The 21,698-nt window shown below is 37.3% G+C and overlaps 1 protein-coding gene across 3 annotated transcripts in view; it reads left to right on the forward strand.

The window, feature by feature from the left end:
• LOC128693421 (serine/threonine-protein phosphatase 4 regulatory subunit 4) overlaps positions 1 to 11,747 on the forward strand; it is a 157,068-nt gene extending 145,321 nt beyond the window's left edge. For 2 of the 3 annotated variants that reach the window (XM_070079871.1, XM_070079872.1), the window contains exons 17-18: positions 824 to 986; positions 6,563 to 11,747. In XM_070079871.1, the coding sequence (XP_069935972.1) occupies positions 824 to 986; positions 6,563 to 9,470 (3,071 nt within the window). In that variant the 3' untranslated portion in view covers positions 9,471 to 11,747. The remainder of the gene's footprint in view (positions 1 to 823; positions 987 to 6,562) is intronic. The other variant, XM_070079873.1, reaches the window with a different exon arrangement.
• Positions 11,748 to 21,698: the final 9,951 nt, after the last annotated feature.

A 21,698-nucleotide genomic window follows, 5' to 3' on the forward strand; every position in this document is an offset into this window, starting at 1 on the left:
GTGCAGCGTCTTATCTCGAACATGTGCGCATGCGCACAACAGCCAAACACTGAGTCGCTGGTACTGTGAAGCACACAGTTCCATACAAGGATTTTTGTTTTTTTTTCATGTACTAGGGGATGGCTACTGACATTAAGCTTAAGGATTATATAATGTACAAGTATAAAGAAAGAATTAAAAAAAAAAGACTCATTACATTGAATGTTATCGATAATATCGAGTAAAAATAGGGTGCTGCAGTTCCGCGGTGTCTATACAAGAGCCGCCACTGACACTTACTTGGCAGGATGGTAGGACCTCCCTGGGCATTGCTGTCTACCAACCTACTACCTACTTATGTTAAATATTATTGTATTATTACATTTATTCCAGTATTTAAAAAAAAAAATTGAATAAATTTTTATCATAGCTCTAATTTTGCTCAAAGTTTTGTGGCTGCTATGGGCTACGCATTAGTACTGTGTTAATCAAATTGTACTGTAATGCACAGATAACCCACACATAGGAGAAAGAAACTCATGATGTTTCAGTCCAACTAGGACCATTAACTAGTCACACACTAACACTACTATCTCCCCTTCCTTCTTTCTTCCTTTTCTTGTATGTAAACTGGCTCCCTTACCTTTATGTGTTAGTGTGACTAGTTAATGGTTGAAGTTGGACAAAAACAGTCATGAGCTTCTTTCTCCCATGTGTGGGTTATTTGTGTATTGTTCCACTCGTGATATTGTGCCTTTTTTGTTCTGTACTGTAATGCGTTTAAAAAATATATCTAATGTTCATTATGCTTATTACAAATAAATTTTTACTGTTGTTAACACAGAAGGAAATCGAGGTGATGGGGGAAGTCTAGGTGAAAGGCGCTCAGGGCAGAGGTCATCCAGCCGCCGCAGCTCTGGTATTGGTCGATTGCCTTCATATTTAGAGAGGAGACGTAGTAATTCTCACGCTCCTACACAGCCCCCAGATGAACGCACAATACTCCGGTAGGTGTTAGGTGTGTTGCTTGTAGAGGCATACTGGTGAGTACTGGTCAGCAAGTCTCAAATATTCATAAGCAAAGAATTTCATGAGTCACTAAATGTTCAAGACATTAAAAATTTTAGTAAAGTGCATTTTTCAAGCTGTTTATATATTTTTATTTCTATAGCTTTATTTTGTATTTGTTATTGTGTCAAATATACAGTAATAGTATCTAATTCACTCATACAAAAAAGCTGTTTTTGCAAGTATTGTACCTGCATTTTTATATTTTATATCCATTATATGAAATTATTGTTGCCCAGCTGTGATGATCGTCCATTAAAAAAAATGTCAAATTTTTGAAGAAGAATGTTGTGCCTTTATAGCAGCTCTTAATGTACATCTTACTCTTAGGATGTTTTTGTGGGGATGAGGAAGGGAATTATTATTATTATTATTATTGTTGTTATTATTACAACAGTTTTATTCTCATTGATTTTTTAACAATCAGTTCTTAATTTATTGTCTTCTTTGTGTAACTATGCATGTTGGTTAGAACGTTTATTACTTGCACACTTTTAAAAACCGGGGAAATTTATTTTGAAATTTATTGAGTATTAATTAGATAGGATATTGTTTTAAAATTTTCTTAATTTTGTATTGTATGCATTTTATTTAACTGAAAACATATTGTGCTCAAAAACTTTTATTTGTGTTTCAGGTCTTTTTTTTTTTTTTTTAATATTTACTGTTCTCCCATTTTCTTTATTATACTGTTTTCTTTTTCTTTTAAAACTGTATATTTGTAAAAAAGAATCTTCAGACTTGATAATAACAATAATTAATGTTACTTCCATGGCTTAATACTATGGAGAAGCATTAGATACATATAATATTTCTGAGCATAGTCATGGTCAAATTGTTACTCATTTTTCTGTTAAAACCAAGCATAGTAATGAAAACTAACAATGGTAGCTAAAACTCCTCCTGATCAGAATTTCCAAACCTTAATTGTGTGTTAGAGGTTGTGGCCGGTGTTACTAACTCAGTTTGACTCTCATGATATACAGTAGCTGATGTGTTGTTCCCTGGGCCATTCATATTTATTTTTCTAAATGTGAAAAATTGCCTGTGCATCTCTTGTATTTGATCATTGTCTTAAAACTTAGAATTTTATTGAACAGATCATTTAATGAAGACAAAATAATGACATACAGTGGTATAATTTTGTTTAAGAGAGAAAAGTTAAAGAAAAAAAAGTCACCAGTTGAAGTAAGTGAGTAACACAGTAATGATGGAAATGTAATGAGTCAGATAGAGAGGAGGAAGGGATAAGTTGGGATATTAACTGTCTAATATCATAATACTGTACAGTGGACCCTCGTTTTTCGTAATTAATCCGTTCCAGGGAGCATGACTATTATCAAAATTGACGATTTGCAAATCCATTTTCCCCATAAGAAATAATGTAAATCCAATTAATTCGTTCCAGACACCCAGAAGTATCAACAACAATTTTTTTTTACCGTAAAACCGTAAAGATAGATTTACATGCACAAAAGAATGAGCATTCAACATGGCAGTTACCTTTATTGAAGCTCTTGTTGATGAATGGAAGACAGGGAGGAGGAGAGAGGGAAGAGAGGTTATTGTTTGGAAGGGAAATCCCCCTCCATAAGGACTCTAGGTCACTTCAGGGGTCACTTCCCTAGCTTAAATATAGATTTACATGCATAAAAGAATGCCAAATAAATGTAAAGCACTAATAAAATGTATAAATGACCATTTAACACCACACTTGCCTTTACTAAAGACTTTTGTTGGCGTGTGGCAGAGGGAGGGGAGGCGAGTTTATTGTTGGAGAATATGACACTAATATCAACTCTACGGCTTATTTATCTATCACAATTCAACTTATATGACATAATAAACAATATTAATAACATAGAAACATGGAATATACTCTAGAATGAATAAAATAATTCATTTATGTCACAAGAGGTGAGGGGTTGTTATTGGGTGTATAAGGGCCACTGAGAGTATAAGCCATCCATAATGGTGGTGAAGCAGCAGCTGAGGCGGCGGTGTTTTCTGCAGCCCTATGTAACTCCACCAACATTGGAGGAGTTAGTAGAATCGCTGAATCACTGAAGAAGGCACCCTCTACCACTACTACCACCATCACAACCATTACCACTCTCTACCACCACCACCTACCACTATCACAACTGCTACCACTATCATAACTGCTACCACCCTCTACCATCACTACCACCCTCTACCACCATCACTACCACCCTCTACCACTGTCACAACCACTACCACCCTCTACCATTATCACAACTGCTAGCACTCTCTACCACCATCACTACCACTCTACCACTATCACAACTGCTACCACTCTACCACCACCACCTTTGTATTTTTCTACAAACTTTTTCTTAAATTATATGTGTTTCTCACATTCTTTACCAAAGGCCTAGAACTAGAAGCTTTCTTTGGAGCCATGGTGACTTACAGTGGAACCTCAAAAATCAAACTTAATCCGTTCCAGGAGCTAGTTCTAAATTTGAAAAGTCTGAAATTCGAAGCAATATTTCCCATAAGAAATAATGGAAATACAATTAATCCGTTCCAGAAACCCAAAAATATTCACACAAAAAATACATTTATAGAGATTAATTACAGTTTTACATACAACAAATACTATAGTTTTTAATTATGTATAGTAATACATATAAAATAACATTTTTACTTACCTTTATTGAAGATTGGTGATGGCATCTGGAAGATAGGGAGGAGGAGAGAGGGAGTTGGGGTTAGTGTTTGGAAGGAGAATCCCCCTCCATGAGGACTTCAGGTAAAGCCCTCTCTGGGGTTACTTCCCTTCTCTGTCTTTTAATGCCACTAGGACCAGCTTGAGAGTCACTGGACCCCTGTCTCACAAAATAACTGTCCACAGTCCTCTGTTCTTGGCGCCTCTTTAACATTTCCCTAAAATGGGACATGGTTCTGTCACTGAACTTGTTACAAAGATGGCTTGTTTCAGCTTGCTCAGGGTGGTACTTCTGCACAAACATTTGGACATCATTCCACTTGGCACAAATCTCCTTAATCTTTGAAGAAGGCACCTCATCCACTCTCTCTTCCTCTGAAGCAAGTTCCTCAGCTGTGGTCTGATACAGCTCCAGATGAAGCTCTTGCAGCTCTTCAGTGGTTAGCTCTTCCCTGTGGTCCTCCACCAACTCTTCCACATCCTCACCACTCACCTCCAACCCCAGGGTGTTCCCCAATGCCCCAATAGAGTCCACAACAGGCAGAGAGTGAGCTGGGTCAGGGTCAGGGTCAGGGTCAGCCTTAAACCCTTCAAAATCCCTCTTTTGGACACAATCTGGCCACAATTGTCTCCAAGCAGAGTTCAAAGTCCTGGAAGTCACTCCCTCCCAAGCCTTACCTATAAGGCTTATGGAGCTGTAGATGTTGAAGTGATTCCTCCAGAACTCTCTTAGGGTCAACTTAGTGTCTGTGGTCACTTCAAAGCACTTTTCAAACACTGCTTTTGTGTAGATTTTTTTGAAGTTAGAAATGACCTGCTGGTCCATGGGCTGGAGGAGAGGAGTGATGTTAGGAGGCATGAACTTCACTTTTATAAAACTGAAGTCCTTAGACAAGAGGTCTAATAAGTTTGGAGGATGAGCAGGAGCATTGTCCATTAACAGGAGGCACTTGAGTGGCAATTTCTTTTCTTGGAGGTATTTTTTCACACTGGGGCCAAACACTTTATGGACCCACTCTTTGAAAATTTGTCTTGTGACCCATGCCTTATGATTAGCTTTCCACAAGACACATAACTTGTTCTTAAAGACATTGTTTTTCTTAAACACTGGGATTTTCTGAATGATACATAAGTAAAGGCTTCACTTTAAAATCACCACTAGCATTAGCACAGAACAAAAGAGTAAGCCTGTTTTTCATAGGCTTGTGTCCTGGCAGTGCCTTTTCCTCCTGTGTGATGAAGACCCTTTTTGGCATTTTCTTCCAAAACAAGCCTGTTTCATCACAATTAAACACTTGTTCAGGTTTCAATTCTTCACTGTCTATGTACCCCTTAAACTCCTGTACAAACTTCTCAGCCGCCCGTTTGTCTGAACTGGCTGCCTCACCATGTCTTACATCATTGTGTATGCCACTACGCTTCTTAAATCTGTCAAACCAGCCTCTGATGGCCTTAAATTCACTATCAGCACTGTTCCAGGAGTTTTCTGTACCAGATCGGCATGCAACTTCCTTGCCTTTTCGCAAATAATCGTCTCTGAAACACTATCACCTGCAATCTCTTTATCCTTGATCCACACCAGCAACAACAACTCAACCTCTTCAATTATTTGTGGTCTTTTTTTGGTTAGCATATTAACACCTTTCGCAACATCAGCTTCCTTGATTTGTCCTTTCTTTGACAGGATAGAACCGATGGTCGACTTGTTTTTCCCATACATCCTGGCAAGCTCAACAAGTCTCATGCCACTCTCATACTTCTGTATTATTTCCTTCTTCACATCTATGGTGTTTCTCACTTTCTTTACCACAGGGGTACCACTAGCAAGTTTCTTTGGGCCCATGGCAGCTTATTTCACAGTCCCACAAGCACTAAACACAACGAAATAATCATAAAATGTGTGAATGAGAGCGCAGGTTAGTGTTCACTCAAGCATAAACAAAGCTAGACTGTTCACGGCACCTGCGCTGGGATGCGGACAGAGTGGGCCGGCAGATAGGTCCCGTACCCGGCGGTCTGAAAATAGGCGCGCGTTCGATAATAGGGACACAGTTTGTCCGAAAAAATGGTCCTATTTTCGAAACGTTCGATATGTGATACGCTCGATTTTTGAGGTTCCACTGTATTTAGCAGTTGCAAGCACTAAAACGAATGGAATATGAAATATATTGTATGAACTCGTGGGATCATCTTCACTCACTGATAAACAATGGCACGCTGGCTGGAAATGGAGTGTAAGGCAGCTCGGGGCTGTGTGTACACATCCCAGACGAATGACTATTTGTGAGTCAAACAACAATTCACGAGTCAGTGTTTTGACGAAAGTAACATGATTTTCGAAAATTACGACTTTCGAGCCTTACAATTATCGAGGGTCCACTGTACTTACCATATTACTGTGCCATATTTTTTCCATAATGTATGTATATTAAAAAAAAAGACTAAAACCAAATTTTTTGATACACTTACAGTCTTATTGAGAAAAGGGTAACTATAAACAGACAAATATAGTAGAGATCTTAAAACTTATTTTAATACATTCACACTAACAGATTCTTGGCAAGACATTACTAGCCTTATTCCTTAAAATGTGAAACTGCTAACTAAATTGTCCCAACTATATCTTAAGGTATGCTGCTTATGACACATCAGATCATCCTAATACTTTTTTGTTTAATCTTGGCACACTTTTACATGGTTTTGTAATTGAACATGGATACAGCTTTACATTCAAGCATTCTAATATTCCTTTAAAGAAATGGTCCAGGCAACAGCTCAGCAACTTTATTTAAAATGTCTAACTTTCACACGTGTACCTTACAGTGGTGGTGCGTATCAAGCTTCTACTACTACTAACACATCACCTAGCTCTGCTACTAACCCAACTGAGTGGTCTCTTGATGATGATGATGATGACAACGAGCTGGACATTAGCGACATCTGTGATGAGGTCCTTCTTAGTCCTGAAGAACCTAGTATTGACTGGGATGAGCAGCTTTCTCCTGAGTCCCCAAGAATCACTAGAGATCCACCATCTTCAGCTTCATCGCACATCTCTAGATCATTGCACTCACGAGATAGGCATTTGGAATCGAGAGATTTGCACAAAGATTCCAGAGATAGACACTCAGATTCCAGAGATAATCTCTCTAGTTCTAGAGATAATCTTTCAAGCTCAAGGGATAGCCTTTCAGGGTCCAGAAACAGAGCTTCAGAGTCATGGGATCGCCACTCAGATTCTCGAGAAAGGCTTTCAGAGAAACGTACCAAACAAGTATCTTCCCGGCGATCACCTTATTCAGCACTACCCTCTGAGAGTGGTGATGATGGAGACAGAATATCAGAGAAGCTTTCAGCCAGAGAAATCTTTTGGTTACGCACGTCTCGCCCTCGTTGGCGAAGAAAAGTTGCATCAGCAGACACCAGTCCAGAAGAGCCACGAAGAAATAGATTTGGTCGAGGATGGTCAATTGACGGAAGAGGGAGTCACTCAGATACTGAAGACCCAGATATTCTGTATGATGGACGTCGTCACACAAGCAAAGAAACCAAGGTTCAGTCACCAATTTCTCATACTAATGCTAGCCCACCAAGTCCACATGGTATGTATACTTGGCCTCCACAACATACTCGTCACCGCCACCACAGTGCTTCAGAGACAGAAGAATATGAGAATGAGCAAGAGCAAGGCCACCATGAAACATCACAACATCCTGGAAACTCCTATGACACAATGTCACGTCGACGCAGTCCTCCTGCCCATCACTATGAAGCCTCTGTTCATAAAAATCGACATTTTGACTTGTCTTCTCAAAGGAGTGAACCATCAGACACATATAATGCTCGTTCTCATCACTCAAACAAACCTTCTAAACGCCACAACAAAATCACAAACTATTCAGCTTCATCTACTAATTACTATAGTCCATCCATCAAAGAAGAAAATTCCTCAAAAAAATATAATACCTCTTCAAGTTCCCTTGACCCATCTCCACATCATGTACAGTATGGCAGTCATACCAATGAAAGTGACAACTCTTCTAGCAGTCGACAGCGAGAGCGATCTCCCCAACCACTGCTCAACAGTAGGCCACATCACATTGCTTATCCTCAGGAGTCTGAAGATCCCTACATTTATCATGGTCTTCCCCCAACCCTTGCTCCTCATCTCTCTGCTATGTACTCTCCTCGATCTCTCCCAACACACTTCTCATATGATCATCCTGATGAATACCTGTCCTCTCTTGCTTTTACTGAACCTTTTAGTCCTGACCCTTACCATGCAGAAATGTTTGCTGCTGCTGAACTTTATCCTCGAGAACCTTATCCTCAATACAGTTATGATGGTGATCGATGCAGGGGAACCCATGAACATGAAGCCAGAATGATCGAACAGCTTCCTCATCCATATTTTTTATTAGACACTGCAGAACTGGCACCCTGGTCCTCACCTCCAGCTTATCCTATAGGACCGCTAGGTGCTTCGTGGTTGCAACATGGCCTTCACCCTTTGGCTCGTATCCCTCCTTGTCTCATTCCTACACCTTATTCCCGCCCCAGACCCCATGCCCCACTAGCCTCACCCCCATGGCGCCTTACTCATCCTGCTTCTTTCCCCAGCATGTCTACACTCGACCCCACTACGGATGAGTTCTTGGTTGATGCTGGTATTCGTATAGATGAGTCGGTCATCAAAAGTCGTCTGCCCACTCCACAGAACAGTGCTTCAAGGATTTCTCGCTGGAGGCCTTCAGATCGCCCTTTTGGGAGCCATCTATCTACAAGTAATGAAGGCAGTAGCATGGATAACAAGACTCATGGTAGCAGTAACCTGGGTGGTTCCCGTTTGAGACAGCCCTCCACCATTGCTTCAGTAAGTAGAATACCAGCACCACCAGGTACATTAGGACACCAGAGTGATTCTCCTCATGGTCAAGATGACCAGAATAGTAAGCATAGGGATAGTCAGAACACATCAGGATCAAGAAGAAGTAGCCAGGGTGGCAATGGGTCAACTGGCAATAATGTTGTGACCCGTCTTCGACCACCATCACGTCCTAACAGACCAGTTTCTACTGTTTCTCCATCTCCTTCTCGAGGTCCGCTCCCATCACGTACAAAGTCTCTTAGTCATGAAAACTTACGCACATCTCCTTCCAGATTAGCTCTTCCAACTTCTCCAACAGTGTCTCCAAGTTCTTCTCGTGCCACATCCCCTCACACATCTCCACAGGAAACTGAAAATCGTCCTAGAACCCTTAATGTTGTAGGGTCGCGTTTAAGGCAACCACAAGTTCGTACTCCTAGAAACAGAGGGTCTCGACCTACAAGTTGCAGTTCTTCCCCGGGTGGTTCTCGTTGTTCCTCCCCAGGGCTTGATGGCCCAGCTAGTGGTTTCGGTAGAGGTAGTCGTAGCGGTAGTCGTAATGGGAGTACAAGTTCATCTCCAGCCTCATCTCGCTGTTCCTCCCCAGCTTCAGAAGATCTGCGTTCATTAACGCGAGGTTCACAGCACAGGTCTTCGGTTTCTGCAGCACGTGCTAATTCAGGTACATCTAGATCTGCTCGCCACACTTCTAGCTCCACCCCAGAACAAGTCACCACTCCTCCCTCTCCTGTACCTTCACCACGATCCCAAAGACAGGGTTCCTCCATTCCTAAGCCATCATCTATATCAAGGGGAAAGCCAGCTGGAAGTAAATTACCCCTCCCTACATCAACAAGAAACTAGTTTTAGCGATCTTTGCAACATGAATTTGATCCTGTTTTTCAAAGAAATGATTTTTTGGAGTACTTGAGGTGAGCCCATGTCATTTGGTTTTCTAAATCTGAACCTTTTTTTTTTTTTTTTTTTTTCTTATGCAGGCACACTGCATTTGGAAAATAATTTGTCTGAATTCTAATGAATGCTGAGAGCTCAAAATATATTCTTGTGAGTATAACCAGACTCTTTATTTATTACTTTGTATGTGTTTTGTAAGACAGGAAGATGTTTGTGTGTAGTTTACTTCTAATAAGAAGAAACATGCTCTTCCCTCATAAGATTTGTGAGGTGTTCCCAAAGTTAATGTGACTTAAAAAGACAACCACTTCCCATCATACATAATCTAGTCAAAAATTAAGCTTCATGCAGTTTTGAAAGTGTAAGCCATATTGGTGAATATAGGCCAGTTTACTTAAAAAAATTTTTAATTATTATACAGGCATAATATTGAATTTACATAAAAATACAGATATATTTCAAAACCATTATATAACCAATTGATGAATACCTTATAGGTAGAGTATTGCTTAAAACACACGTGCCATATTCAGCAGTTATTAGAGAGGTTGTGATGACTATCTGTAGAGTTATAAGATGCCATATATGTTTTGATCATTGTACACTGATGTTCACTAACATGTACGTGTTTCTGCTTGAAGATGCAACAAATGGCATTGTAAAGATTGTGATTAAGGGAGAAGCCACGGCTGCAAGAGTACGTTCTGTGTTGCTGTTAGCAAATGGAGGATTGAACCTCTACCAGCTCTTGCTCTGAATGACCTACGTGGGTTTAGTGCCTCACATAATATTATAATAATATTGTCATTCAGAATGACAAAAAATTCTGGTTTGATCTTCAGTAGAGGAATAAAGCCATAAGAATAGGATACAATGACCAATACATTATTAAACAAAATGATCATCAGTGATCAAATATTAGCAGGTGCAATAAAAAATTTATTATTAAATTTATGTTAGTAAAGTTAGGTTTGCAAAACATTACATTAAATAATGCAGTACCAGTAATATTGATATACGTACTGTACATACTGTACTATATTCACAGCTTTGTCAGAGTATATTATTTTGAAATTGTAACTTACGTAATTAAAATGACAAATGCTGAACTATCTTTAGAAGAGTTTGATGCCTCTGTTCTTAACAGAAGGTTAAATACTGTATTGTACACTCAGCAAGTAAACAGGAATTACACTGCAAAAGTTTTAGCCTACAGATTGTAGAAGTTTTAACTTCACTTAGGTATAAGAGAGAATAATGTCACAAGAAAGATAATTACTTCATTTTGTACACTGGTACGAGAGGCACTGGGTTATACTGGTGCTGTTATTCGTAGCAGTATGTAAATCTTTATTGGCAAGCAAAAAATTATATAATAAAACTTGTGTATAGAGTACTAGGGACTAACCCTGTGGCCTCGCACAACTGAGTCCTCAATTATCCTGACTATGTTGTCTTGTCAGAATTCCTGGTTGATCCCCAGTACTCCTTATACATAATTTGTTACTTTCACATTATTGTGAAATTCTTATTTTATATGAAAGTTTGTATACAGTATTTGAAATGACATTTAAATAGCTTTAATAATGCACACTGTACGTAAAATAATTTTTAGTAATAATTAAGCACAGTTCGGTGACTTTAATAATATCTTGCACAAATTACGTTGAAACCTCTGAGGATGTGTAAAGCCTTGGCATACTTCTTTTACTTAGGTTTACTTTAAATTATTTAATCCCAGCTTAATTATTCTATGTGCCTAACCAGTTGAAGCTAAATTGTTAGTTTTTAAGTTGCAATAACTGTGATCTATATTATTTATCAAAAGACAATCATATTGATTGTTAATTTTACTAATGTATGCAGAATGTGTAGGGTCAGGTTTTTATTTGATATTTCACCCTGAAAGTAAATTTATCTTTCCATGAGTAGTGAAATATTATTGTTTTCCAGACAAGAGTCATAATTAAAAAATAAAGCTGTGGAGATGGGAGTTGAGGTAAAAAATATTGATAGTGTACTGTATATTTATCTTATTTTTCATTTGATGGGTCAGACTTTTTTCTTTATGTGCCTTATTGTTAAATAAAATTATTTTTTTTAGTATGTGACTATTATATTAAACACAAGGCATTATTTACTATCGTATGCTTCTTATTGGCTGATGTAAAATATACCCATGTTTTAAATGCAGTGCTACCTATAATACATTGTTTTTGTTTTAAATTGTAGTCTTTCTCCCAAGCAGCATTATTTTATGTAATCAGCTAATTTTATACAGTACCATACAACAGTTAATGTAGTCTTGAATTTTGTTCAGTTCATGTAGTGTCAGTTTATGTAATTACGTCTTTATATTTCGTAAGTATAGTAGACATTCCCTTTATGACATTGTGACTTATGGTGTGAGGTACACATATGAAAAATAGGGTTACTGTTTTTGATGACTCCAAACAAAATAAGTCTATTTCAGTTTCTTATTTCTTTAAAAGTAACAGTTATTCTTACTTTACATTGTAGTTGATGTTACTGTATACAATACTTGTACTGTAGTGAAGGTTACACAGTGATAAAGAGGAGCACATGTAGTTAATGAAGGTTACCGGTGCATAATAATCTTGATGTGAGTGGAAAGGGTGGCTGTGGTCCTATTGTGCTGAGGTGGATGGTTGCAGTTGAGTTGATGTTGATGGTTGGGATCTTGTGTTTATGTTGATACAGAATTATTAGTTGATGGTAGTTTTGAGTGCTCAGGTATTTATGCTCAGTCTACACAATTTAATAATTTTGTTGTCTTATTAACCCTTAAACTGTCCAAATGCAGATCTATGTTCGCACGCGTAGTGCTCTGAACATAGATCTACGTTCAGTTTTACACTGAGATCTACGTTCAGTTTTACACTGTTTCTTATTTAAAAAAAAAGTAGATCTACATTCGGAGTGCTATGCATGCAAACGTAGATCTACATTTGGACAGTTTAAGGGTTAAATTGTAATGACCTATTTCCCGTTCTTTTCACTGTGTCAAATTTTGGATTACTCCCTGCACAATCTCTTATCTTTACCTCATTGTCTTGAAAGAATTGCTTATTCTCTAGGACCAGACTATTATGCTGTCTCTGTGACCCATGCACCACTCCTCAGCATATCTGTCACTTCAAGTGTTATTGAAATAGGCATAGTTTATTCTTCTTAATACTTTTGATATCACTAGCATTCCTTTTGGGTGCCTTTGTTCAACTCGAGTTGAGGTGATATAATGATTGAAAATGGACGAATAAGCACAAGAGAAAGTATGGTATGGGACATCCCCAAAAGACGATGACATTGGTGGGTATATACACCAAGGAGTGAAGTTAGGCCTTTCCCAAAAATAATGACTCACCCTAGACATGAAAGGGAAATATCCCACTGAGTGACAAAGTGGTATTTTTATGTGAGAAGTGAGTTGCCCGAGTTGCAGGAGAGCATAGTTACTTTCCCGTAACTCTTGATCTTGGTAACAAAATTTAAATAGCTAGTTATTGAAAATGCACTTTGCTGTTGCACAAATCATGAGCCTGCTGTATTTCTTAACATTTTTTCCATTAAACTGTAGAATATCGAGCATTTCCGAGGCACTGATATTTCCCAGGTTTAGTGATTGAAGATTACGTAATGTGGAAATTATTATACAGTATTGAACTTTTTAAACCAGCATTAGAGGACCTACAGTATTGTTACTAAAGCGTGTATATGCATGATGTAAAAATTTAAAACAAAATAGCACTTTATAGCATTAAGCAGTGGATAATAATCTGTAATTTTGTGATCATAATTTAAACATTAATTATTTTCCTCTTACTGCTGTAATAATATTCTGTTAGATGCATTGTAAGTATTACACTTTAGGTGTTCGACCAAGGTATATTCAATTATTGGTTTAATTTAAGGCTCTCCTGGTCATACTTTGTAAATGAAAGTTCATAAAATATGAAAAAATATTTTTAACACACCGGTCATCTCCCACTGAAAAATAAGAAACAGTTTCACTTCCAGTCACTCCATCACTGTCATGCCAGAGGCACACTTACATTATAGCTTCAGATACCCCTCCAAACTACAATATCTTCACCCCTCTTTCAGAGTGTAGGCACTGTACTTCCTTCCTCCAGGACTCAAGTCCAGTTAACTGGTTTTCCCTAAATCCCTTCCTGAATGTTACCTTGCTCACACTCCAACAGCACATCGTCATAAAAACCACTAGCCTTCACTCACTCCTTTCTAACATACTCATATATGCCTGCTAGATATCCAAATAGTTATTTCTTTACAAAGAACATAAAGAGAAGCAAAATGTTTGTACACATGAAGTGTAAATTTATATAACAAATATCAGCATGATGAGCTTAGAAGTTATTAGCAATATGTTGGAATATTTATGATATAATTTTTAGTTACAGCAGTCAGCATTTATGAGTAGTCATTCCTTTTTATTTTTAGTCTTTAATCTCTAACACCATAACTAAGAGAAACAAAAAAAAAAAATACAGTACATATATAGTGGCCTGCACAACACGAAGATAACGTGTACCCGGTTACTGTAGTGGCTTGTGCGGCACTATGATAGAAATTATTATACTGTAGTAGCATATGCAAAATATTAATATGTTACAGGTATGACACCAGTGTATACATACAGTAGTTCATGTAAACAATGAACCAGAGACAGCACCTTTTCTGCTAAATCCAAGAAAGCCTGTAAATAATCCAACAAAAACTATTCTAGAGAAGGCCCAAAAAATGTTGAAAATTTTATGAAATTCAAAAAAATGGTGCAGTATATACCAATAAATGATTTAAGAATCATCCTCGACAGACAAGGAAACTTGTGATGTCTCATAACAATTGTAACATGCATATCTTTCTTATTAGAGGAACTAGCAGACCAAATAAGAGTGGTATTATGATCCTGGATAGACATTTAAATGTAATAACATGTAGTTCTATGATAACCTGTACACTAATTGCTCCATGTTACTGGTTGTAAAAATTTGTGGTCAGCATAGGTTGATTGTAGTGCTAAGCACTGTCCTAAAAATGTGTGTAGACTTGGGGTGGCATTTCTAAATTGTCACACATTAAGTGTAAAAATAGCCCTCTAGTGGACTTTTTTTTTTTTTTGGTCATTTGCTATAGTATTCTATCTGCTATAAATAGTTCCACTATACAGGTGATTTACTGTATATGTACTGTTAGTTATCATAGTGACACCACCTGGATATATATTAAAGGTATATAATACTGTCAGGTTGATGAATAAAACACATGGGCAACTCCTGGTTATCTTTACTGAGAGAAGTTTTGCCCATTTCAGGCTTAATAATCATAGTGGCACCACCACACTATATAGTTTAATAACACCACCAGGATATAATAGATATCATGATGTGTGACACCAGGATATGCAGCAGTTTATATGTTAGCTATCAAGGAGTTTTAGACTGTTATATGAGTTTTTATAAAGTAGTGGGAACATCATTATCTTCTGTTATTTACTTGTCGTGGGCTGAAGCAGCACCCATTCTATGATTTGTTTGCTTAATGTGAGCAGGAAATAAAAAATTTACAGTGAGGCAATATGGATTTAGTACATAAAATTTATCATACATTTGTAATAATAATAATAATAATTATAACAACAATAGTGATAATAATAATTAAAACAACAACAACAATAATAATAATAATAATAAAAATAATAATAATAATAATAGCTATTTTGGACTTGAGTCTGTTTTAGATGTTCATAAAATACATTTGAATTACATATTGTAGATCAAAAATTAATTTACGCAGGTTGAACATATATGTACATGTATATATATGCAATAAGATCACAGTAAACAGGTGATATCAAAATATGCAAAACAACCACTGTGAAAGAAGAGTGAAATTCCAAGCGCTTTCCTGACTTCTCACATTATCAAGGAACTATATCAGTTCCCTGATAATGTGAGAAGTCACGAAAACACTCGGAATTTCACTATTCTTTCACAGTGGTTGTTTTGCACATTTTTTTTTTTTTCAACAAGTTGGCCGTCTCCCACCGAGGCAGGGTGGCCCAAAGAGAAAGAAAATCCCCAGAAAGAAAATACTTTCATCATCATTCAACACTTTCACCTCACTCACACATAATCACTGTTTTTGCAGAGGTGCCCAGAATACATCAGTTTAGAAGTATATACGTATAAAAACACACAACATATCTCTCCAAACTGCCAGTATCCCAAACCCCTCCTTTAGAGTGCAGGCATTGTACTTCCCATTTCCAGGACTCAAGCCCGGTTATATAAAATAACCGGTTTCCCTGAATCCCTTCACTAAATATTACCCTGCTCACACTCCAACAGATCGTCAGGTCCTAAATACCATTTTTCTCCATTCACTCCTATCTAACACGCTCACGCATGCTTGCTGAAAGTCCAAACCCCTCGCCCACAACACCTCCTTTACCCCCTCCCTCCAACCTTTTCGAGGACGACCCCTACCCCGCCTTCCTTCCCCTACAGATTTATACACTCTCCATGTCATTCTACTTTGATCCATTCTCTCTAAATGACCAAACCACCTCAACAAACTCCTTCAGCCCTCTGACTAATACTTTTATTAACTCCACAACTTCTCCTAATTTTCACACTCCAAATTTTCTGCATAATATTTACACCACACATTGCCCTTAGACAGGACATCTCCACTGCCTCCAACCGCCTCCTTGCTGCAGCATTTACAACCCAAGCTTCACACCCATATAAGAGTGTTGGTACTACTATACTTTCTTACATTCCCTTCTTTGCCTCCATAGATAGCATTTTTTGCCTCCACATATACCTCAATACACCACTCACCTTTTTTCCTTCATCAATTCTATGATTAACCTCATCCTTCATAAATCCATCTGCTGACATGTCAACTCCCAAATATCTGAAAACATTCACTTCTTCCATACTCCTCCTCCCCAATTTGATATCCAATTTTTCTTTATCTAAATCATTTGATACTCTCATCACCTTACTCTTTTCTATGTTCACTTTCAACTTTCTACCTTTACACACATTCCCAAATTCATCCACTAACCTTTGCAATTTTTCTTTAGAATCTCCCATAAGCACAGTATCACCAGCAAAAAGTAACTGTGTCACTTCCCATTTTGTATTTAATTTCCCATAATTTAATCCCACCCCTCTCCTGAACACCCTAGCATTTACTTCTTTTACAACCCCATCTATAAATATATTAAACAACCATGGTGACATTACACATCCCTGTCTAAGACCTACTTTTACCAGGAAGTAGTCTCCCTCTCTTCTACACACCCTAACCTGAGCCTCACTATCCTCATAAAAACTCTTTACAGCATTTAGTAACTTACCACCTATTCCATATACTTTCAACATCTGCCAAATTGCTCCCCTATCCACTCTATCATATGCCTTTTCTAAATCCATAAATGCAATGAAAACTTCCCTACCCTTATCTAAATACTGTTCACATATATGCTTCAATGTAAACACTTGATCTACACATCCCCTACCCACTCTAAAACCTCCTTGCTCATCAGCAGTCCTACATTCTGTCTTCCCTCTAATTCTTTCAATAATAACCCTACCGTACACTTTTCCTGGTATACTCAGTAAACTAATTCCTCTATAATTTTTACAATCTCTTTTGTTCCCCTTCCCTTTATATAAAGGAACTATACCTGCTTTCTGCCAATCCCTAGGTACCTTCCCATCTTTCATACATTTATTAAACAAAAATACCAACCACTCTAACACTATATCCCTCCCTGCTTTTAATAATTCTGTCATGATCCTGTCAGTTCCAGTTGCTTTACCCTCTTTCATTCTACGTAATGCCTCACTCACCTCCCCCACACTCTCATCCTTCTCTTCACTCCTAAAAGATGGTATATCTCTCTGGCCATTGTATGAAATTACCGCCTCCCTTTCTTCGCTGACATTTAAAAGTTCCTCAAAATATTCCCGCCATCTACCCAATACCTCTATCTCCCCATCTACTAACTCCCCTACTCTGTTTTTAACTGATAAATCCATTCGTTCCCTAGGCTTTCTTAACTTGTTTAACTCACTCCAAAATTTTTTCTTATTTTCATTAAAATTTCTTGACAGTGCCTCTCCCACTCTATCATCTGCTCTCCTTTTGCACTCTCTCACCACTCTCTTCACCTTTCTTTTACTCTCCATATACTCTACTCTTCGTATAACACTTCTGCTTTGTAAAAACCTCTCATAAGTTACCTTTTTTTCTTTTATCACACCATTTACTTCATCATTCCACCAATCACTCCTCTTTCCTCCTGCACCCACCCTCCTATAACCACAAACTTCTGCTGCACATTATAATGCTACATTTTGAAACTATTCCAACCCTCTTCAACCCCCCCCCCCACTACTCATACTTACACTAGCCCACCTTTCTGCCAATAGTTGCTTATATCTCACTCAAGCTTCCTCCTCCCTTAGTTTATACACTTTCACCTCTCTGTTACTTGTTGTTGTCATTTTCATCTTGTCCCATCTACCTCTTACTCTTACTGTAGCTACAACTAAATAATGATCCGATATATCAGTTGCCCCTCTATAAACATGTACATCCTGGAGCCTACCCATCAACCTTTTATCCACCAATACATAATCTAACAAGCTACTTTCATTACATGCTATATCATACCTTTTATATTTATTTATCCTCTTTTTCATAAAATATGTATTACTTATTACCAAACCTCTTTCTACACAGCTCAATTAAAGGCTCCCCATTTTCATTTACTCCTGGCACCCCAAATTTACCTACTACTGCCTCCACAACATTTTTACCCACTTTAGCATGGAAATCCCCAACCACAAGTACTCTCACACTTGGTTCAAAACTCCCCACGCATTCACTCAACATTTCCCAAAATCTCTCCTACATTTCTCTCTTTTCCAGGTGCATGTACACTTACTATAACCCACTTTTCATATCCAACCTTTATTTTACTCCACATAATCCTTGAATTAATACATTTATAGTCCCTATCCTTCAACATTATTGCTACTCCTTCTTTAGCTCTAACTCTATTTGAAACCCCTGACCTAATCCCATTTATTTCTCTCCACTGAAACTCTCCCACCCCCTTTAGCTTTGTTTCACTTAAAGCCAGGACATCCAGCTTCTCATTCATAACATCCACAATTGTCTCTTTATTATCATTTACACAACATCCACACACATTCAGACATCCCACTTTGACAATTTTCTTCTTATTCTTTTTAGTAATCATTACAGGGAAAAGGGTTACTAGCCCATTGTTCCCGGCATTTTAGTTGACTTTTACAATATGCATGGCTTATGGAGGAAAAATTCATATTCCACTTCCCCATGTATATAAATGAAAAGTAATAAGAACAAGAACTATTAAGATAAAATCAAAGAAAACTCAGATGAGTGTATATAAATAAATGTGTACATGTATGTGTAGTGTGACCTAAGTGTAAGTAGAAGTAGCAAGACATACCTGTAATCTTGCATATTTATGAGACAGACAAAAGACACCAGCAATCCTACCATCATGTAAAAGAATTACAGGCTTTCGTTTTACATTCACTTGGCTGGACTGTAGTACCACCCTGGGTGGTTGCTGACTACCAATCTACTACCTATATATTTTTTTTTTTTTTTTTTTTTTTTTTTCAACAAGTCGGCCGTCTCCCACCTTCTTTCAACGTACCAGCCGTATCCCACCGAGGTGGCGTGGCCCAAAAGAAAAAACTGAAGTTTCTCCTTTTAAATTTAGTAATATATACAGGAGAAGGGGTTACTAGCCCCTTGCTCCCGGCATTTTAGTCGCCTCTTACGACACGCATGGCTTACAGAGGAAGAATTCTGTTCCACTTCCCCATGGAGATAAGAGGAAATAAACAAGAACAAGAATTAGAAAGAAAATAGAAGAAAACCCAGAGGGGTGTGTATATATATGCTTGTACATGTATGTGTAGTGTGACCTAAGTGTAAGTAGAAGTAGCAAGACTTACCTGTAATCTTGCATATTTATGAGACAGACAAAAGACACCAGCAATCCTACCATCATGTAAAACAATTACAGGCTTTCGTTTTACATTCACTTGGCTGGACTGTAGTACCACCCTGGGTGGTTGCTGACTACCAATCTACTACCTATAGATATATATATATATATATATATATATATATATATAGATATATAGATATATATATATATATATATATATATATATATATATATATATATATATATATATATATATATATATATATATATATATATATATAATATTTATTTATTTATTTATTTATTTATTTATTCAGTATGTGGCAGCAATACTGGATTACATAATAAATAGTTAGGGCATGCACAGCTTATTCTGCCATTCCCAGTATACTGGAGAGATTAGATAGGCCTCACTTTGCCTTAGTGTGACAATCATGGCATTGTTCGAGGTTTGCTACCTTCTGCATTTAACAGACATCGAATGTTTCCTAATCGCATCTAAGCATTTAACAAAGTAATGGCGAAAAGCATCAATGCGCTTGTCATCCTGGGTCCCTTAAGCAGCTGCTTTAGTATGCCATTGTGGCAGATCTTAGTTTCCTTAAGAACATGCAATAATTTGCCCACAGTGCATTGTAGTATAGTATCAGTAGCTTCAAAAAAGCTATGACTTGATATACAAAAAAAAAAAAATGTTCAGAATGTGAAGTGTAAAACAAAGTTAATAGAACAGTCACCTTTTACATAACTTAAGGTGTGATGAATATGAACTTCATTTTGACTTGTTTACGAATTCATGTTCTGTTGCAAAAGTTTCACGTTAGCCAATCATCTGCAGTGGCACATGGGACAAGCAGTACCATGTCATCAGGTTAAGTTTAGATTGTTAACACAAGTAGTTTCTAAGTAATAGCCATACTTTTCTCTGCTCAGAAATGCTTTTAATTCATCATTATAAAAACTGTACAAGTATAATAAGAGTGTGTGTCCTTGACGTATCCCATCTGTTGCCTTCAACATCTCTAAAGTAGTGTTACTTGCTGCATTATATGTTCTTGGCAAGCATGCTGAGAGATTTGCACAATAGTTTGATATCATTGTTTTGTTTAAACTTTGCAAACTGTTTCTAGTACGTGTATTTTTAATTTACTCTTATCAAATGTCTTCTTAGCATCCAAGATGTATAGGAAAACTGGGAACCCTCTTATCTTGAATAAATCAATGAGTTCTGATGTTATGCAGTTGATGTAGAGGGAAGAAATTTGGTTTCTTGAGGTGAACTTTATGGATATATTATAAATATAGAATTTGAAGCAAAGAGTTAGGAATTTTTTTGTTCTTATATGTTCATAAGTACAGTACAGTACAAGCTATCTTTTGGCATTGTCCATTCTCATTAGTACAAAAGACTTAATTTATATAATTCCCATTCTTTATAAACAAAGTGGATTCCTTTTTGTACAGACACTAATCAGATTATATTTCTTCAGGCAATATACTGTAATTAAAAAATTAAAATTCTTACAGATAAAAAAGTTTTAATGATTTTCTTAATGATTTTATTATTTCTTTAAAAAATGAATGTTAAAATAAATTATTTTCACACAGCCAAAAGAAGATACACTCTGAAGACAGACAGACATAAATACAAAGACAAACATTTACAAAACAGGTGTAATATTTATATTTGTTTTATGTAGACAAAAATTTTCATAACTAAACTGAAGCTGAAGGAAGATAGAGAGGCATCATCATACCATGGCTGTATAGTATATTGTAAAATATAATGTTTTTTCCTTCACATTATAGCTGCAGGTAAAAAGAAAAATATCGAATATGTTATTGCTGTTCTTACTGTTGAACAGCGGTTTAGTGCCGATGAAGGTAGCGCAGGTAGCAATGATACGGCCGTGGACTAGTTTGGCTTTAATTGGGTAGGAGTGAGTACACAACGGGCAGTGTGAGGGAGTGACCGCAAGCCAGTCCGTGGAGGGGGAGCACTTGTGTACGTCAAGTCGGTCGGCCTCGGAGTGAGAGAGGGTGGGCTGTGCTTCCCACCGACCTAGGTAGGCCTACAGAGGGCAGCACTGAATGCCGCGAAATAT

This window comes from Cherax quadricarinatus, unplaced genomic scaffold (assembly GCF_038502225.1).
Source record: "Cherax quadricarinatus isolate ZL_2023a unplaced genomic scaffold, ASM3850222v1 Contig32, whole genome shotgun sequence".
NCBI classification, from domain to species: domain Eukaryota; kingdom Metazoa; phylum Arthropoda; class Malacostraca; order Decapoda; family Parastacidae; genus Cherax; species Cherax quadricarinatus.